General features: G+C 43.2%; 2 protein-coding genes across 4 annotated transcripts in view; one reads left to right on the forward strand and one right to left on the reverse strand.

Moving 5' to 3' along the window:
* The window catches only part of dync1h1 (dynein, cytoplasmic 1, heavy chain 1), a 52,702-nt gene extending 36,903 nt beyond the window's left edge, over positions 1–15,799 (reverse strand). The window contains exons 1-15 of one of the 2 annotated variants that reach the window (XM_014211261.3): positions 15,450–15,799; positions 6,730–6,817; positions 6,065–6,238; positions 5,695–5,950; positions 5,229–5,415; positions 4,705–4,976; positions 3,921–4,148; positions 2,572–3,648; positions 2,235–2,414; positions 1,732–1,881; positions 1,459–1,605; positions 1,131–1,271; positions 664–840; positions 422–532; positions 167–286 (exon numbers count right to left, since the gene is read on the reverse strand). In XM_014211261.3, the coding sequence (XP_014066736.1) occupies positions 167–286; positions 422–532; positions 664–840; positions 1,131–1,271; positions 1,459–1,605; positions 1,732–1,881; positions 2,235–2,414; positions 2,572–3,648; positions 3,921–4,148; positions 4,705–4,976; positions 5,229–5,415; positions 5,695–5,950; positions 6,065–6,238; positions 6,730–6,817; positions 15,450–15,702 (3,561 nt within the window). In that variant the 5' untranslated portion in view covers positions 15,703–15,799. The remainder of the gene's footprint in view (positions 1–166; positions 287–421; positions 533–663; positions 841–1,130; positions 1,272–1,458; positions 1,606–1,731; positions 1,882–2,234; positions 2,415–2,571; positions 3,649–3,920; positions 4,149–4,704; positions 4,977–5,228; positions 5,416–5,694; positions 5,951–6,064; positions 6,239–6,729; positions 6,818–15,449) is intronic. The other variant, XM_014211188.3, reaches the window with a different exon arrangement.
* Positions 15,800–16,561: 762 nt separating this feature from the next.
* The window catches only part of ppp2r5ca (protein phosphatase 2, regulatory subunit B', gamma a), a 45,832-nt gene continuing 42,235 nt past the window's right edge, over positions 16,562–20,158 (forward strand). For both annotated transcript variants that reach the window (XM_014211615.3, XM_014211502.3), the window contains exons 1-2: positions 16,562–16,649; positions 18,967–19,035. In XM_014211615.3, coding sequence (XP_014067090.1) covers positions 16,623–16,649; positions 18,967–19,035 — 96 coding nt within the window. In that variant the 5' untranslated portion in view covers positions 16,562–16,622. The remainder of the gene's footprint in view (positions 16,650–18,966; positions 19,036–20,158) is intronic.

Below are 20,158 nucleotides of genomic sequence, written 5' to 3' on the forward strand. Positions count from 1 at the left end.
AACTGTATTTAAAAATAGAAAGTGGGTAGTGGAATCAATAGTATATAATAGAACAGCAGTGTTGACTGTGCGAGTGCTTGTGTACGAGTTCTCACCCATGACAATGATTTGAGGTCACAGCTTGTGAGGATCCTATGATTTTTTTATTGTTTTTTACAGTACTTACATCCACGTTCTTCTCAAACTGCTTGATCTTGCGTTTGAGCGTCTGGACATAGGTGATGAAAGTCACAGCATCTGAAGTGCTGGCGGTGTCCACAGAGTGCTGCTCCAGCTCTTGGCGGGACTGTGGTGGGACAGATGAAGACATGGGAGTTGAAATCAGATAGACCAATAGTCTGCTCCAACAACCACACTAACAGTTTCATGCTAGTTATGACATTGGAATATATTGCCAGTGACAACAATGAAACCGGCTTACCTTGGAGATCTGGGAGTGGAAGTCCTGCATGTTGTTGCCCAGCATCTGGCCGAACCTGCTAAGAACCTCCTTGTGCCAGGAGTCATACTTCAGGTTCACCTTGGACTGGACCTGGAGTTGAACAAAGTAGATATCCAATCTGCATCACCACATTTCTAGGCAACAATACATCTCATGAGCGCACAACTGAACAGAACAGCAGAAATTGCTCTACTCTACTGCTGAATCGTCAGTCTCTTTACCTTGCCATAGTCAATGACCACGGGCCCAAACTCCTTCTTGGTCTCGGCGTTGTCGAAGGTCCCCCTGGCTTTGCGGATCTGGACCAACAGGGCCTGCCACTTGGTCAGATCCTCCCCCAGGCGGTTGTAGATGTTCTCTGCCTGCATGTCCCACAGGCATTGGTACTGCAGCCACACCTACACAACAGAGACACATGGGTGAGTGACAGAACCAATAGCTGAATGGAACTCCATCTTGGGGTGAATCTCAATAATCGTTACTTGCTTCCTTGTGTTCAAAAGACATTGGAGGACAAGGTACAAGGGGAGGAACCAAGGACACAAGGAAAGACAAATTGAGAAAGAGATCCAGTATACTTTATGGGTGTTTCAAATAGCTAGCTGGCTTAATTTAGCACATATACAGAAATGTTAAGGACACCAATACATCAACTATCCCCGTCACATCAATACGATTGATCGCATACCTTGACGTACTGCTCCACCTCGTTGACGTTGTCCTTGACCGAGTTGTAAGCCTCCTCCAGGGCTGCCGGGCCGTCTGGCATTCTTGTCAGGGCGTTCCTGTAGAACTTCTCCTCCTCAGACAGCTCATAGTGGACACCCACCTAGAGGCCAGGACACCAATACATCAACTATAGCAACCTATACCAAAACATCCCATGTACTCGTACCCAGCATGCTAGAGAGGCTAGCTTGATGATATCACTGAATTCAATACTAACTTGCTAAGGAAGCTAGCTAGGTGATAGCAATGAATTGAACATATAAAAGTGCTCTGCATGGCTTCCAGACCTGGTATCTCTGGCTCTGGATCCTGGGCAGAGAGAGGATGACCATCTTCCAGGCAAACATCTCCTGGTAGAGCTTGTAGCGACAGTCTTCAATGGGCGGGTTCAGGTAGATCACTTGATTGGTGATCCTCAGCTCATGCACAACGTTCTTTCACAAGTAGAAAAAAAAAAAGCATAATACGTTTCATAAACTGCAATTTGTGCCTTTGGGAAGACATTTTATATGTTATATTCTTACCAAATCAATCCTCCTACTGTAATCTTGGACCCTTACCTTGATCTTGGGCTCTCCGCCAGGCTTGTGGCTGACTTGAGGAGCCTCTGTGTCCATGTCCACATCAGCCTTGTCCTCCATCTGACCCCGGAGAACCTGGGTCCAGGCCCTGAGCCCAGCCTGCAGACGCACCCCGAGGATCCTTTCAATCTACACACAGGGAAAATAAAATTTGTAATGAATATTGATTCAATAAACCACTTTTTTTTTTTTTTTTTTACCAGAATAGGGACAAGCAGCAACAGAATAGGTGCTGGTATTTGTGGCCCCTACTGGTCATGTTCCAGGACAACTTTCCGGCTCGAAGGACCATGAAAAAGAGTGCCAACTTGTAATTGGAGTACTTCAGAGAGAGGTGCCATTTTAAATACTGAATAGGAATTTTCTCAGGAATGTGACCAGCAGGACACAGGGTAAGAGCCTCAAGACACAACACAACACAGAAAGTATACTGGAGAGTGTTATAAGGATTTTGGAGAGTGTTGTAAGGGTTTTGCACAGACCTCAATGTCCAGCTTGTTGACCCAGATGGGTAAGTTAGAGTAGGAGTGCAGGTTGAGGTCATCCACAGCTTTCTGCACGCGGTTGAGGATCTCTGTGAAGGTCTTGTGTTCGTACATGCAGGTCTCGAGAGAGCGCACTTCAAGGTCGATCTTCTCCTCGATGAGCAGGAGGTCATCCACCTGGAAAACAAAAGACATGAATATCATACATTCAGGGCGGAATGCAAACATACGATCTTCAAGTGCGGAACGCAAGTCTAGCATTGCTGTCAACTGCACGCTTAAAATAAAAAATTGCCAGGTGAGATCCAACCTTATGGTTCCAAAAAACACTGACCTTCTCCTGGAAGTTGAAGACGGTCTCGGCCAGGCGCTGGACGTAGGGGTCCAGTTTGTAGGACTCCCAGACCAGGGCAATGCCCTCGGTGACCAGAGCCTGCACTTCCTTCTTGAGGCCGGCCACCAGCAGCGAGATTGAGATGCGCTCCTCCACCTTCTCACAGGTGCGCTCGTACGTGCGCACGCTCTCGATCAGGGAGATGGCGAATGGATAGAGCTGGTTAGCCTGGTGTGCCTTGTTGACGATAGCAAGCGGCACACGGAAGCTCAGCCACTTGAGGTTGCGCACCTCCTTAGACAGCGTGATGATCTCTGGCAGGAAGTTGACCTTGAGCTTCAGCATGTTTCCTGTGCGACCGCGGGCCCGGCTGGTCTCAATGGTGAAGATGCGGCCCGACACGCCCAGGTTGCGCTGCTGCACCTTGCGTGCCCAATCGTCAAAGATCTCCTGGGTGTTGAGCTTGGCGCGGAAGCTGTCACCATCCTGCTTCAACTTGAGGCCCTCCACATGGTTCTCCCAGCCTTTGCCCAGCACGTCTTCCACACGCTTCATGTAGGCGGTCAGCTGCCGGTCGATCTGCTTGGCCCAGATGATGGAGCCCGACACAGGTGGCAGGTCACGCACGTGGCTCATCTTGCATGATTGGCTCTGTGGGTACTGCACCTTGAACTTGTCATGCAGCGACTCAATGTCATCTTTGACTCGCTGGATGAGCTGCGTCTGGTACTCGCGGATGGCGCCGCGGATGTGGGGGCGCACGAACAGGGCGTTGAAACGTGAGAAGATACGGAACATCTCGTTGGCATTCTTGGCCGTTCCCAGCTGGTCACGGAGGCGGGCGGTGATGCGGGTCTCCACGCGGTCGATGCGCTCGTCGTAGCGCTTCATTGCTGCCTCCCAGGCCTCCATGCCCTCCTTGGACACATCCAGACCATCCACCTCCTTAACGTTCTCATAGGCCAGGTTCACCTCCTCAATAGCGTTAGCGTCCGCAGCGTCGAACAGCACCTCCGCCACCTTCATCTCAGTGGGCTCCACCGCCTCGCCTGGGGCGTGCTGGGGCACCGCAGACACCTTGACAAGGCATAGAGAGAAAGAACCTTTTAGCAATGACGAATGATATTACCACTTAGAAACCAGCAAGGGCGACTCTTGACCAAAACGGCAAGTCATTTTGGGGTGAGAGGAATTCCAGAACTGTATTAAGCCTACTCCTGGACTTAAAAGTATGCTCAATAGAAAATCTCCATCAAAAGTGGTTAAGTCCAGATATAAACTTAATCTGGGCCCATAACACCAACTCTCGGGGGGCACTAGCCATTGACAAATCTTCGTCTCTTTCTTACCTGAGGCCTGAGTACACGAACGATGACGGCCCTCAGCTGCTCGTGCTGCCTGCGGAAGCGCCTCATGTGGTCGAGGCGGGCCTGGAGCTTGCGGTGGGCTGGGCTCAGGCGCCACACCATCTTCAGGTTTTCCTCCCTCTTCCTCTTCACGATGTCTCTCAGCAGGACCTGCAGCTTCTCATATTCGTCCTCCCAGGTCTGGAAGACCTCGAAGCATGCCACCATCACCTGCAATGGGGTAGAAATTAGTATCAACTAAATGCTACTATCAACTAAATGCTATTAAGTCATGTCAATACAACAATATAGAAGAGTATAGGAATGTTTAAGATGGGTTAGCTGACAACGACACAAAAACCATGTGCACCCATCCATGGGGCGTAAGTCAGTGTGTTGTTGTGAATCTGGATGGCCAGATTGCTAGCAAGAACGACAAGAAACTGCCGTGTGGGGAATCGTAAGTAGCTCATTTCAGCTCGTTTTATCTTGTTATTGGTACCATGTCTTGTTTTGACTGATGTCATGTCAATGCTAATATGGCTAAAATTCACTTGCTAGCTAGCTAGCCAACAACTAACAATGTATTTGAAAGACAAGTGGTCATTGTGCAAATGTATTCATGTTGTTTTCAATAAACATTGGGAGACGAAATATAGCTTACATGTTGTCAATCTAAGCCAACTCTGTCTGTTTTACCCCATAGTTGCACACGTCTCGTTTTTTTGTGTGCCAAACAACCAACTCGTCTATGGAGTATTTGTAGCAGCTGCCACTGTAGACTCACCTTTTCAAACTCCTCATAGGCCACGTGCATGAGCTTCCTGGTGCCCAGCACTTTGAGGAGCTGGGAGCTGAGGTCTCGGGAGATGGCCTCCACCAGCCGCAGGGCTCGCTGAATGGGGTACTTGGTGTTACGGATCTTCCTCAGGTGGGTGAAGATGGCCACCAGCGCCTGGCGGATCTTATCCAGCTCAGTGGCTGACAGCAGGTCGTTCAGGGGGAAGTCCTTCATCAGGGGGTTGTAGTCGTTGACCGTCTCCACTGCCTGCTTCAGACCTGGGAAACAGATGGGGGGGGGGAAACATATTCAAGTCATTAAGTCTAATAAAATTATGGCACGTTCTAAACATAGAATTAGAATACAATAGGATCTCCATGGTTCTAAAGTAGTGATGTCAATCATAAAGTGGAAAATGTATATTGATCGAAGGTTTGAGTGACAAGTCCTAAAAAAGAAAAGGAAAGGGTTCCTCGTAACATCCAATTCATAAAGAGGTATTGGCGCTTGTTCCATCAAACACAACTCACCGGTGTCAGTGTCAAAGCTGACGGTGGCGTGGAAGCGCTTGCCGTGCTTTAGGATGTCCAGAGTGAGCAGCACTTCGGGGCTCTCCCTCTTCTCCTGGATGCGGTTCAGGGCGCGCTCCAGGTTCAGCCAGAAACTGATCTCCTGCAGGGCCGTCCCAGAGGCCGGGTCACGGTCCAGCTTGGTCACCTGACAGGAAGAGGAGAGTATTCAAAACAATCATTCAGACTAGCCGGAGAACACAAAAACCACAGTAAGAGAAGCCAAATGCAACCAACAAGCCATGGTCATGTTCAGTCAGTGGCAAGCGTTTCAAAATGGAGTGAAGCGGGGAGGTACTAACTTATCGTGTTCTATATAAACACCATTTCCCCACCCTCTTTGTAAAACGTTTTGCTTGAGTATGGCCTGCTACTGAACACCACCCGGCACCCAATTTCTCAGACAAGTCATTGTTTCGACCCTCACCTTCTGGATTTCCCGGATCCAACGGTTGACCCCCGACTGTAGCTGGTTGAGGAAGGTGGGGTCCTCCACCTTGTCGCCAAAGTCAGTGACCTTGGGCTTCTCACCGCGTTCGTAGCACGCCTTGGCGATGTTGAGGATGATGGGGTGGATGATAAGGCTGATCTCTGGGATCTCGATGTTCTGCTGCAGGTGAAGCAGGCCCATCTCCAGCTCTGCAATCTTCTTCTCCACAGAGGGAGCCATCTTGTCGCCATCCCTGGACCAGGACAAAATGGAGCCATTATTAACCCACTGGGTATAAACGAGATGCGCAAAATATGAAAACAGTTTTACAAAACTATCATGATAGTCCACTTAGTTCCTGGTTTACCTGTCTGCCTTGCCAGATTCACGGATGTAGGACTTGAAGAAGGGAGCGACGGCATTGCTGATGAAAGAGTGCAGGGTCTCATAAGGAGAATCCTCACTCAGAGTCAACACGCGCACCTGGGTCGATATGGGCTTGTCAGCGTCAATAACTCCAGTCCTCTTGATGAAAGCCAGACTGAAAAACAAGTTGTAAAATGTCATAATCCACATATGAATAAACAGGGATATAGGTTAGTTGATGTAGTATTATGCAATGTTAGGAACTGTTTCACCACAGTTTGATACACAAAGGTAGCACGTAGGGCAGGCCTATCTAACCAGGAAAAGAATCAGTATAACTATTCCTAGGCCCGTCTTAAAATGGAAATCATATGCCATCACAATCTCAAAATGGATATCACTTGATGATCTTGCGGTCAAGGATGACGCAGGGCTTAAAAACAGACTCAGCGACATGACAGTTCCACAAGCGGCAGGGTGAACCGAAGATATTGTAGACTGCAAGACAATGCACTCACAGAGCGCATGTGCACGCTTCACTCTCCTACAATATGATAGCTTTCCAACAACTGGGAGGGGGGGATTAGGTTCTCGCTTCACACTCTTCGTTGTTGCGTAATTCTCCCTGATACTGCCATTTACTTCCTGTATCATAAAAGTTCTTGCCTGTTGGACTTGAGCCCATAGTGGATGTCAATGTTGATGTTGTAAGAGATGCACTCCTTCTCTTCCTCTCCTTCATCCCCAACATCCTCTGAGGAGAAAAAAAAACAAGAACGCTAGTCAGTGAATGCACAGAAGCATAGAAAAAGGGTGTATGGATTCAACCTACATTACCTAAAGCACAATATTTAGCATCCCGAAGAGGAAAGCCCATTCTAAAATATTAAAACACAAGTAGAAAATAATTCAAATGAAACAGCAGCATAATGTTTTAATGACATTAATACTTTAGCAACTAGCCTATTTAAGCCTACACTACAGTTTGTTCTTGGTGCAGACTGACTGCCATTGAGGCCATGAAAACAAAAGGTAAGTGCTATAAAGTGTTGTGTTAGGGCCAAATGTTGGCAGGGCATTAGGGTTGGGCGATATCTGGAATGCTACCGTCCCATCCAAACATGGAGGTGGGGTGGGGGTCAATTTATATTGCGCACAGAGGGGTCAATTGGTGGGAAGAAAGCAATTTAAAAGCATAAAGGACACATTGGTTATACTAGAACTGTGATTTGGTGCAAAATGTATTTAAAATTGTTCTTAAAGCCACAAAGAAAATCTCATTAAATAACTGTTCAAAACAGTGTTGGGCCTAGTTATGTTTATCTAATTATGGCTGCAGAATGGTAAATAATTTCATGGTAGGACCATGTTTCTCGTCCATAAAAATACTCAGATCAGTTATATTATTAGCCTACCATTTAAAGCCGTCAAGTGTAGGCTATTGTTATTTCATCTTGATTATCTAGGTAAGAGCACCTGCGACATTCGTACATGCAGCTACTTTGACATTCTGATTATATATATATTTTTTAAAAAGAGCGCAAGTGACAGGATTTCACTTAGTAACTATAGTAAAGCCTCCCTCATGCAAAAATAAAATGGAATGAACACGGCTGACTTAGTGGGAAAGAAAAGCACATCGTCGCCTGTTTGGCAGTTCTTCAGTTTCAGGTCGAATGGTGGTGAGCCAGCAGACCTGGCCGAAGTCACTTGCAGAAAGAGTCAGGGCAAAGGATGGACCAACTACAAACCTCCGTCAACAGTTACAAGTCCATCACCTGTTGAGTTCGCGACTCCGGGGCAGTAAAGGTGAACATGCTGGTGTTTCTTGCCAGAAACCTTTAGGTAGGCCATAGACATGGTAAAAAAAATAAAAAAATAAACTAGACCTAAAATGGTTCCTTACTGCGTTTTATAAATGTAGTCTATATTAAAATCCACATGCATCTTATTCGAAAGACAGTTGCGCTGGTCAGCGTGACTATAGTGGGGATTTATTGAAGCTCAATGTTAAAATAAACATTTCCCTACCATCATATATATTACACCAAACTCGATGAAAATGTACAAATCAACTTGTCGAGGTAAAACACACACTCCCTGCCTATAGTCATGATCCGTCCGGCCGTTACCGAGAACCACTATACCGGATTTTTTACAGAGAACCACTACTTTGAAGAATCTCAAATATAAAATATTTTGATTTGTTTAACACTTTTTTTGGTTACTTTTTGATGATTCCATGTGTTATTTCATAGTTGTGATGTCTTCACTATTGTTCTAAAACTTTTGACTGTTAGTGTACGTACACACACACACACACACACACGCACAGCGGTCTAAGGCACCTGCATCTCAGTGCAAGAGGCGTCACTACACCTGGTTCGAATGCAGGCTGTATCACATCCGGCCGTGATTCGGAGTCCCATAGGGTGGCACACAATTGGCCCAGCGTCGTCTGGGTTTAGCCGGGATAGGCCGTAATTGTAAATAAGAATTTGTTCTTAACTGACTTGCCTTGTTAAATAAAAAGGTTACACACACACCAAAAAGTTATTTTGATGGCATTTATGAATGTCCCCATCACCAGTAAAATATATTCAAAACCTATTTCTTTCACTTATTTGTTGTGCCGTTTCGTTGTTCATTTGTTCAGTCATTTCATTCTCAACCAGGATAACTATGGAACGCCGTTTGAAATAACACTATTTGACGTGTCAAATAAGCTTGTTGACCAATCAGGACCTGGATGACTACACGTCACATAATTGAACGCGTTCATTAATTTCTTACATAGTTATTACACTATCCCTCGTATTTCATATTTCACAACGATTCATCGATACGTATGCTATGATGCTGGTAAAGTTGTCTCGCGCACCTACAGTGCTGATAATAATTTTTAAAAAAGCTAGCTAGCTCATGGACGCAAACAATGTTCTTCCCCAAAAACATAGCAAAACGAAATAATCTGTTTCAGTAACTATAGCTAGGTGTCATCTAAAATAACCCTAACTTATAAGACAGTTATTTGATTAATGGTGGTCGGACTATATGAAACTAGCACAATAAGGATTAGCCACAATAGTGGACTTTGTGGTTAGCCTTCAAAATAAGCGTAATTGACAGTGATGCAAATGCATACAAATAGTAGAATTATGCCATAATTGAATAGATCATGCTAAACGAGGTTGGAATGTTATATAAAAACAAAAGACAATCTGTTAAATTTGACAAATCTGTTGAAATCACACTGGATGTATTAGACTTTAGAATTGCATTGGTGGCATACTTATTTCACTGTACAGCCTTAATAACCTATGGATCAATGACATGGGGTATCAGTCAACTAAGTGACACCCAGAGAACATTAGCATCGTAGCTCTTATTGCAGGACTCTGAAACAACTGAATTGAGCCACATTTATTGTCAACCTGTGTGTATTGAACACTATTCCCGAGGAAAAACAGTACTGCGTGGGTGTTTTGGAGTCTGATAACTCTGAGGATGTTGGGAAAAAATATCTTGGGTATTGAGTTGACTGTTATTCCATTGATTCATATTGCACTGCACAGTTTTACAGTGCAATATGAATGTCAATACACACAATAGGCTGACTGGGGAGGTGATTTCACCGTCACAGTCCCGAGATAAGCGCTGCAATGCTAATATTTACAGTTGTGTTCGGTGGGTGTCACCGAGTAGACTGATACCCCATTTCATTGCTTCACACTTCAACCTTGTTTAACATTAGTCTAAATATGGCATGATTCCAGCAATTGTAAACCTCTTCATCACCTTCAAATAGGTACTTTTATTTTGAAGGCAAACAGCAAAATTCCACTATTGTGCCTAATCCTTATTGTGGCTAGATTCACAATACGGTCCGGACAAGCCATACTAGCCAGATGAAGCTAGATGGCTGCTTATAACATTAGCTTTGGGCAACAGGGTTAAGTAGCTGGCTAGCTATTGATTTTCATGAACTGAAGTTCAATTTCTAAAAGCAAACAAGTGGCTACCTAGCTAATACTTACTCAAGGATTTCCGAATCATTGCTAAGAATATTGAAAATGAAAGCCGTTTCTACGGGTCTTTGTTTTCAGGCTGCTTGTATTGGTGCTAGCTAGGTACCATGCTAATGTTAGAGCTAGCTACCCCAGAAGTTGCGGTCAAACAAATAATGCTTTATTACCAACGCGGTATTGTAAACACATCGTTCGTGGCCAGTGTTTGCAAACTTTTTTGTTGAGCATTGACAGTGCTATGGATAGTAGTGGTGGCACTTGGCTTGCACGTGCAAATTCAGAACACACAACATTCTATAATAGAACTGTTATTTGACATGCATCTTTTTTGACACAAAGACCCAAACGGCATTCCATATTATGTTGTGAAGCTAATAGCAGTGACGCTATTACTGTGTAGGGCAACATCTGAACAATAGCGCATTTGGAAACATTCGTGTGTACCGGTGCTCGACCAGTCGCAAAAGCCAACATCACCCACGACAGAGAACGGTTGATAGTCAAGGGCAATTAATTCCATTATCTTGGCGTTGATGGATTGCCGTCGTCGAGTTGTCTCGCTGAAATTTTGTTACTTTTTAATTTTGTTATTTTTTAAGGTATCTGGGACCAACAGATACATATACAGTGCATACGGAAAGTATTCAGACCCCTTCCCTTTTTCACATTTTTAGAATGAGGCTGTAACGTAACAATGATTAAATCGTCCCCCCTCAAGCCTACACACACAATACCCCATAATGACAAAGCAAAAACAGGTTTAGACATTTCCACCAAAAAATTACTGAAATATCACATTTACATAAGTATTGAGACCCTTTTGTCAGTACTTTGTTGAAGCACCTTTGACAGAGATTACAGACTCTAGTCTTTCTGAGTATGAAGCTACATGCTTGGCACACCTGTATTTGGGGAGTTTCTCCCATTTTTCACTGCAAATCCTTTCAAGCTTTGTCAGGTTGTATAGGGAGCGTCGCTGCACAGCTATTTTCAGGCCTCTCCAGAGATGTTCGATTGGGTTCAAATCCATCCTCTGGCTGGGCCACTCAAAGACATTCAGAGACTTGTCCCGAAGCTACTCCTGCGTTCTCTTCGCTGTGTGCTTAGGGTCATTGTCCTGTTGGAAGGTGAACCTTCGCCCCCGTCTGGTTTTCATCAAGAATCTCTGTGTACTTTGCCCCGTTAATCTTTCCGTTGAGGCCGACTAGTCTCTCAGTCCCTGTCGCTGAAAAACATTCCCACAGCATGCTGCCACCACCATGGTGCCAGGTTTCCTCCAGACGTGACGCTTAGCATTCAGGCCAAATAGTTCAATCTTGGTTTCATCAGACCAGAGAATCTTGTTTCTCATGGTTTGAGAGTCCTTTAGGTGCCTTTTCGCAAACTCCAAGTGGGCTGTCATGTACCGTTTGCTGCGGAGTGGCTTCCGTCTGGCTACTCTACCATAAAGGACAGATGGGAGAACCTTACAGAAGCACTCCACCTTTCTCCACAGAGGAACTCAGTCAGAGTAACCATCGGGTTCTTGGTCAACTCCCTGACCAAGGCCCTTCTCCCCCGATTGCTCAGTTTGGCTGGTGGCCAGCTCGAGGAAGTCTTGGTGGTTCCAAACTTTTTCCACTTAAGAATGATGGAGGCCACTGTGTTCTTGGGGACATTCAATGCTGCATAATTTTTTTTGGTACCCTTCCCCAGATCTGTGCCTCGACACAATCTGGTCTCGGAGCTCTACAGACAATTCCTTCGCTCTGACATGCACTGTCAACTGTGGGACCTTATATAGACAGGTGTGTGCCTGAATTTACCACAGGTGGACTCCAATCAAGTTGTAGAAACATGTCAAGGATGATCAATGGAAAAATGATGGACCTGAGCTCAATTTCAAGTCTCATAGCAAAGTGCCTGAATACTTATGTAAATAAAGTATTTGTTTTTAAATTTGCATTTTTTTAAATAAAATATAAAGCTTTAGCTTTGTCATTATGGGGTATTGTGTGTAGATTGATGAAGAAAAACATGAATTTATTCCATTTTAGAAGAACAAGATTTTGAAAAAGCGAAGAGGTCTCTATACTTCATGCACTCCTAGTCATGTGAAATCCATAGATTAGGGCCTAATGAATTAATTTAAATTAACATATCTCCGTATGAGAACTGTAACTCAGTAAAATCTTAAATTGTTGCATGCTGCGTTTATTTTTGTTCGGTGTAGTTTAACCTGTTATGGCTAGGGGGCAGTATTTTCACGGCCGGATAAAAAACGTACCCGATTTAATCTGATTATTACTCCTGCCCAGAAACTAGAATATGCATATAATTATTAGCTTTGGATAGAAAACACTCCAAAGTTTCTAAAACTGTTTGAATGGTGTCTGTGAGTATAACAGAACTCATTTGGCAGGCCAAAACCTGAGAAGATTCCATGCAGGAAGTGCCCTGTCTGACAATTTCTTGGCCTTCTTGATTATCTCTATCCATTACAGGGGATCTCTGCTGTTACGTGACACTTCCTACGGCTCCCATGGGCTCTCAGAAGGCGGCAAAAAGCTGAATCGTGGCTTTGCAGGCTCTGGCTGAAAAAAAGTAGCGCGTTTGGATAGTGGCTGGTCACAGTACTGTGAGACTCAGGCGCGTGCACGAGTGGACTCCATGTTTTATCTTTGAACGAAAACCACCGCTCCCGGTCGGAATATTATCGCTTTTTTTACGAGAAAAATGGCATAAAAATTGATTTTAAACAGCGGTTGACATGCTTCGAAGTACGGTAATGGAATATTTAGAATTTTTTTGTCACGAAATGCGTCATGCGCGTGACCCTTATTTACACTTCGGATAGTGTCTTGAACGCACGAACAAAACGCTGCTATTTGGATATAACTATGGATTATTTTGAACCAAACCAACATTTGTTATTGAAGTAGCAGTCCTGGGAGTGCATTCTGACGAAGAACACCAAAGGTAATCAAACTTTTCTAATAGTAAATCTGACTTTGGTGAAGGCTAAACTTGCTGGGTGTCTAAATAGCTAGCCCGTGATGCCGGGCTATGTACTCAGAATATTGCAAAATGTGCTTTCACCGAAAAGCTATTTTAAAATCGGACACCTCGATTGCACAAAGGAGTTCTGTATCTATAATTCTTAAAATAATTATGTTTTTTGTGAACTTTTATCGTGAGTAATTTAGTAAATTCACCGGAAGTGTTCGGTGGGAATGCTAGTTCTGAACGTCACATGCTAATGTAAAAAGCTGGTTTTTGATATAAATATGAACTTGATTGAACAAAACATGCATGTATTGTATAACATAATGTCCTAGGGTTGTCATCTGATGAAGATCATCAAAGGTTAGTGCTGCATTTAGCTGTGGTTTTGTTTTTTGTGACATTATATGCTAGCTTGAAAAATGGGTGTCTGATTATTTCTGGCTGGGTACTCTGCTGACATAATCTAATGTTTTGCTTTCGCTGTAAAGCCTTTTTGAAATCGGACAGTGTGGTTAGATAAAGGAGAGTCTTGTCTTTAAAATGCTGTGAAATAGTCATATGTTTGAAAAATTGAAGTTTTTGTATTTTTGAGGAATTTGTAAGTCCCCACATTTCCACTACTCTCCCACACCTAATAGCCTGAAGCCACAGCACAGGGTTCTTCTCGCAAGGTCTTTTTCCTTACATGGGAGCATAGGGAACCGTAGGTTGATTATTTGTTTTACCTGGTTACATGTACATTGAACACAGCAGCTTTTCGGCATGCTTTGTAATTTCTGTATAACAAAAAAAACATTACAAAACAAAACATTTGACAGTTGGGGTCAATGGGAAATAATGTCCCCCCAATTTGTTGGCGTGGTCGAGGCGAATTCCTTCTGATGAGGTCTATATGGACTTGGAGTATGCGTAGGCCTATAGCCTATTATTTGCCGTTTGGTTTGCAATGAGGAATTTTCTGACAACAATTTAGTTTGCATAAACTCTGGTCAAGTTAAACTTCCAATTTGATTAGTCCATCTGGCAATTATTTGTTCCCCCTCTCATTACTACTATTGTCATTTATTTAGGCTAGGCTATTCGCAAACAACTGAAATGTTACTCCGTTAGGCCAATATATTCATTTGATGGTTGATCGTGAAATAGTTGGCTATGCCTAGGCCAACAAGTCACATTCAAATCGAATGGCGATTAAGGAGAAATTAAGATTTTAAAACAATAACCTAGACAACGAAATTGAAAAGGCCCATGATCATCCGACATTGGGGGAGGTGGGAATAAAAACATGTCAGGCTCTGACATTTTGCGCTGTCCGCTCTTTTTACAATCATTATTTAACCTTTATTTAACTAGGCAAGTCACTGTTCTACACTATTCTCTTGCATTATGCTAAATAGTCTAACTACCGCATACATGTTGTGCTCTGCCAGACATGTCGTTTATGACATCACGATGTTTTCACCATCGACGATGGCTGTCAAACATAGTCGATAGATGATGCTGTCGTAAAAATCGCCCATCAAACATAGTCGATAGATGCATTCGTAAAATCACCCATCAAACATAGTCGATAGATGATGCATTCGTAAAAATCGCCCATCAAACATAGTCGATAGACGATGCATTCGTAAAATCGCCCAACCCTACTGAGCGCATGACACTGCTTTCAGAGATGACTCAAATCTTTTGTGCTCCCCACCCTGCAAGATGAGGTCACTCACTGCTGCTAGAGATAAAAATCTGCATTGCAGCGTACATATACACGTTCTGTCTGTGCATCCCAACCAAGCCTACAGAAAACAATCAAAGCCCATCACTCGAATGGAGACATTTCTACTCCTCATCACTGTAGCCAGATAACTATATGATCAGCACAGATAACTACCTAATTTCCTTAGTTAAGTGTGCCACGCCTAGATGATAAAAATGAATATAGACGTGCGTGTGTGACTGAAATGGAATTTCTATTTGGCACAGTGGTCTAGGACTAACTGTTAGGTAGAAGACAGGAGCCTGATATTCACATGATCCTATAGCTGAGGGCAAAACTCTACAACAATGGAGCCGTTCATTGAACCGCATCCACTGCAAACGTTACCTGCTTTTGGCAGTCAAGACTGCCTTGTATTTTCTATATGATTGTACCTCTGACATTTTAACGTAGCCAGTAAATGTTTGGGTGAGAGGAATCCTCTGACGGATGCTGCTGCAGCATGAGCACATTTCATTTGACTGGCTAGTTAACGTTAAGATGTAGCCTACGAAGGTAGTCTATTAGCTAGCAATTTGTATTATATATATTTTTTAAAACAATTATCTAGCAATTTCTTAAACTAGCTAGTTAGTTAACTACTTTATTTGAATCAGACTGACCTTTGAGAGTGCTTCTCTCAACCAGAATGGTGTGAATTTGGGGGTCCGAAAGAAACTTCCTCATTTGCTCTATGGAGCTTTTCTCTTCTAGGGCGGTTTCCAAGGAGGCCGGAGCTTCGCCGCCATCTTCCAAGAGCAGAGGGACAAGTTTACGAATATGCTTCTGCAGCACCGCGGCATCAGCAACCGTTTGTACGGCAGTAGACACCTCCATGGTGCCGGAGCTATCGTCGCCCCCACCGCCGTCCGACATTTTCCGAATTAACGACCAACAATCGGTCGTAGACTCAACACTGAACAAAGAGACTTCTGGTCAAACCACATCAACGGGTAACGTGTCAATGCGGCGGTACATTCGCTACCCTTCAGATGTAGTCTTGCATTGCATGCTGGTATTTGTAGTACCAGAGGACGAACTTGAAGCGTTAAATCGATAGCAATGTCCCATAAAACTACTACGCTACCCACAATGCAATTCAGACCGGTCTCAACTTTTGTCTGAAAGGGGGAAATGGGAGTTGGCTGATAAACTCATATTGTTTTACTGCCTGAAAACTAATAGTAACCTAAACTACAGCATTGCCTAAACTATGTGGTATATTTGGAACAAGAAACAATCAGATTTCGCGGTAATGCATATGTCTCTGATAAAACAATCTTTCAACAAATGCGGGTTCAGAAAGAGCTTTTACAAGCTAATTGTACCACTAGGGGGCGGTATTGCTATCAAAGTGTCTGGCACGGAAAACTAATTAAACTATTTTAGACAGGTTTATATTTATCTAGGCACCAACTAAATCAAAGGTCCTTTCTCTTACCTTCTATTAATATATTTTGATGTGAATAAACTGAAATCCCTGTCGTTTTATGACATATTACAAATTTAGTACGGACCAGCTTGATATTATAGCCTATCACAGTCTGTCTGACACCCTATTGAGTTGGCACAAGGTCGTTAAGGATTATGACAGTGCAGTAACCATAGGCAGTGACGGTAAATGAAGTGGAGAGCTGTGTGGATGGATTTTAAAGTCACATGACCGAAGTCAGCGACTCAAAACTCTATGGGCGAAAACAGAGGTGTGGGCTACTTTTGTTACGGAGGAATCAGAGGCATTGAGGGAGCGAACGGAGTTTTCAGAAGGACGGGGGGCTCCGACTCCTCGCCTGAAAATGCCGAATAAAGGGAAAAAATATAAGGTGAGTAGGCTAGATGTACAGATATTATCGAATAACAACTGTTAGGATTCATAGGTGAAATAGCCTAATTAGTTATTGAATGACTCTCTCTCTCAATTAAATTCAAAGGGCTTTATTAGCATGGGAAACATATTTTTACATTGCCTAAGCAAGTGAAATACATAACAAACAAAAGTTAAATAAACAATCACAAATGAACAGTATAGACATTTAAATGTAATGTTATGGCTACATGCAGTGTTGTAACGATGTGGAAATAGTTAAAATACAAAAGGGAAAATAAATACATATACATTTGGGTTGTATTTACAATGGTGTGTTCTTCACTTGTTGCCAGTGGTGGAAAAGGTACCTAATAAAGTCAGAAAAAAAGAAACGTCCCTTTTTCAGGACTCTGTCTTTCATATATAATTCGTAAAATCCAAATAACTTGTAAAAGGTTTAAACACTGTTTCCCATGCTTGTTCCATGAACCATGAACAATTAATGAAAATGCACCTGTTGAACGGTCGTTAAGACACTAACAGCTTGCAAACGGTAGGCAATTAAGGTCACAGTTATGAAAACTTAGGACACTATAGAGGCCTTTCTACTGACTCTGAAAAACACCAAAAGAAAGATGCCCAGGGTCCCTGCTCATCTGCGTGAACGTGCCTTAGGCATGCTGCAAGGAGGCATGAGGACTGCAGATGTGGCCAGGGCAATAAATTGTAATGTCCGTACTGTGAGACGCCTAAGACAGTGCTACAGGGAGACAGGACGGACAGCTGATCGTCCTCACAATGGCAGACCAAGTATAATACCTGCACAGGATTGGTACATCCAAACGTCACACCTGCGGGCAACAACAACTGCCCGCGTTACACCAGGAACGCACAATCCCTCCATCAGTGCTCAGACTGTCCGCAATAGGCTGAGAGAGGCTGGACTGAGGGCTTGTAGGCCTTTTGTAAGGCAGGTCCTCACCAGACATCACCGGCAACAGCGTTGCTTATGGGCACAACAAACCCACCTTCGCTGGACCAGACAGGACTGGCAAAAAGTGCTCCTAACTGACAAGTCGCGGTCTTGTCTCGCCAGGGTGATGGTCGGATTCACGTTTATCGTCGAAGGAATGAGCGTTACACCGAGGCCTGTACTCTGGAGCGTGATTGATTTGGAGGCGGAGGGTCCGTCATGGTCTGGGGCGGTGTGTCACAGCATCATCCGACTTAACTTGTTGTCATTGCAGGCAATCTCAATGCTGTGTGTTACAGGGAAGACATCCTCCTCCCTCGTGGTACCCTTCCCCTTTGTTCAGGGACACATTATTCCATTTCTGTTAGTCACATGTCTGTGGAACTTGTTCAGTTTATGCCTCAGTTGTTGAATCTTATGTTCATACAAATATTTACACATGTTAAGTTTGCTGAGAATAAACGCAGTTGACAGTGCTGAGTTTAGTATTACTTGAGTAAAAGTAAAGATACCTTAATAGAAAATTACTCAAGTAAAAGTGAAAGTCACCCAATGACATACTACTTGAGTAAAAGTGTAAAAGTATTTTGATCGGATGCAGTAGGGATGACCAGAGATGCTCTCTTGATAAGTGTGTGAATTGGACCATTTTCCTGTCCTGCTAAGCATTCAAAATGTAACGAGTACTTTTGGATGTCAGGGAAAATATATGGAGTAAAACATACATAATTTTCTTTAGGAATGCACAGATACCCCCAAAAAACAACTTAAGAAGTACTTGTAAAGTACTTAAGTAAAAATACTTTCATCACTGCTGGTTGCCCTTATCTTGTGGCAACAGGTCACAAATGTTGCTACTGTGATGGCACACTGTGGTATTTCATCCAATAGATATGGGAGTTTATGGGACTGTGTAATCTGAAGGAAATATGTGTCTCCAATATGGTCATACATTGGGCAGGAAGTTAGGAAGTGCAGCTCAGTTTCCACCTAATTTTTTTGGACAGTGTTCACAAAGTCTGTCTTCTCTTGAGAGCCAGGTCTGCCTACAACGTCCTCTCTCAATAGCAAGGTTATTTTCTGGATTTTGATAATTAGCGGGTATTGGCCTAATTCTGCTCTGCATGCATTATTTGGTGTTTTACATTGTACACTGGGGATGTTTTTGCAGAATTCTGCATGCAGAGTCTTAATTTTGTGTTTGTCCCATTTTGTGAATTCTTGGTTGGTGAGTAGACCCCAGACCTCACAACCATAAAGGGCAATGTGTTCTATAACTGATTCAAGTATTTTTTTTACCAGATCTATGTCTATCTAACCTGGGCCTACTGTCACTCACACAGTTGTCTGTCTTATGTAGGAATCTTCCAAGTCTGTGAAATCAAGCAAACCTGGATGCAAAAATGGACATTCCAAGTCTGACCATGAGGTAGGAAGCAGTCAAAGCTGTATTTTCTTCGTTTTGCCACCATATTTCAAAGCAATCTAATAAGGTTGGAAAGTACTGATGAACAATGATACTGATGAACCTTTTGATTTGAAAACGGATTTGGACCCATCTTTGTTTTGTTATATTCTATCCACACCCGTCATGTACTTATCAAGCAAGGTGAAATTCAATTGACTTTTACACTCATGTGTGAAACAAACTGTATGGATTCTTCTAAAATAGACAGAGGAGGGTGTCTTCTCGGGAAGCTGTGAAAGTACTCAATGAGCCAAGGAATATATGACTTTATCTGGGGTTAATTGGGGTTAGTGGAAAGAACAAACCGGTCTAATGAGAGATGTCATGAATCCTCATTCACCTTTTAGAGCCTTTCTAGCTTCAGACTTCTGGCTCTATAAATACACTGTCAGAGTGTTTCCAAAATGGTACCCTATTCCCTATCTAGTGCACAGGGGCATATAAGGCTCTGACCAAAAGTAGTGCACTAAATAGGGAAAAGGTGCCATTTGGAACAAAGCCTCAGGTTTCCTCTGGCATGCAGAGTTCTTAGAAAACCTACTAATTAATATTAGTGTTATGCATTGTAAGTGTTTTTTTAATACACTGTCAGTTGATCGACTGTTAGGTACTGACTAGAACTAGACAGTCACGTCTGGCTGTCTACAGTCTATCCGTATGGTCCTACAGTACGGTACTGTAGTATTTATTTAGACTTAAAACATATGTATATCTGCTGAAACAGCATGAGGAAGCAGAGCTTAAGTCCCTTTACCAAGAGGCTCTTGTGCTGTATAATTACCACACCAGTGTGAACATGAATACTGATTAGAAAAGAATCGTAGCAGCAAGCCTATTGACTGTTATTACTTTTTATCTGTGGTCACAATGAAGTGATACGATATTGATAACACACAGTTGTCACTGTTACACAAATATTATTGTGCATCATATAGCATTTATTGCATAGTAATACAGATTTCTTTTTTTTTTGTCTGGGGTGTGTTTTGTGGTTATCACTACCTGCAAAATACGCCCCAAGACATTGCAGAGCGTGAGATGAGAACAACTCTGTCCACATTCATAATTTACACTTCCAGACATA

This window comes from Salmo salar, chromosome 01 (genome assembly GCF_965601325.2).
Source record: "Salmo salar chromosome 01, fSalSal1, whole genome shotgun sequence".
NCBI classification, from domain to species: Eukaryota; Metazoa; Chordata; class Actinopteri; order Salmoniformes; family Salmonidae; genus Salmo; species Salmo salar.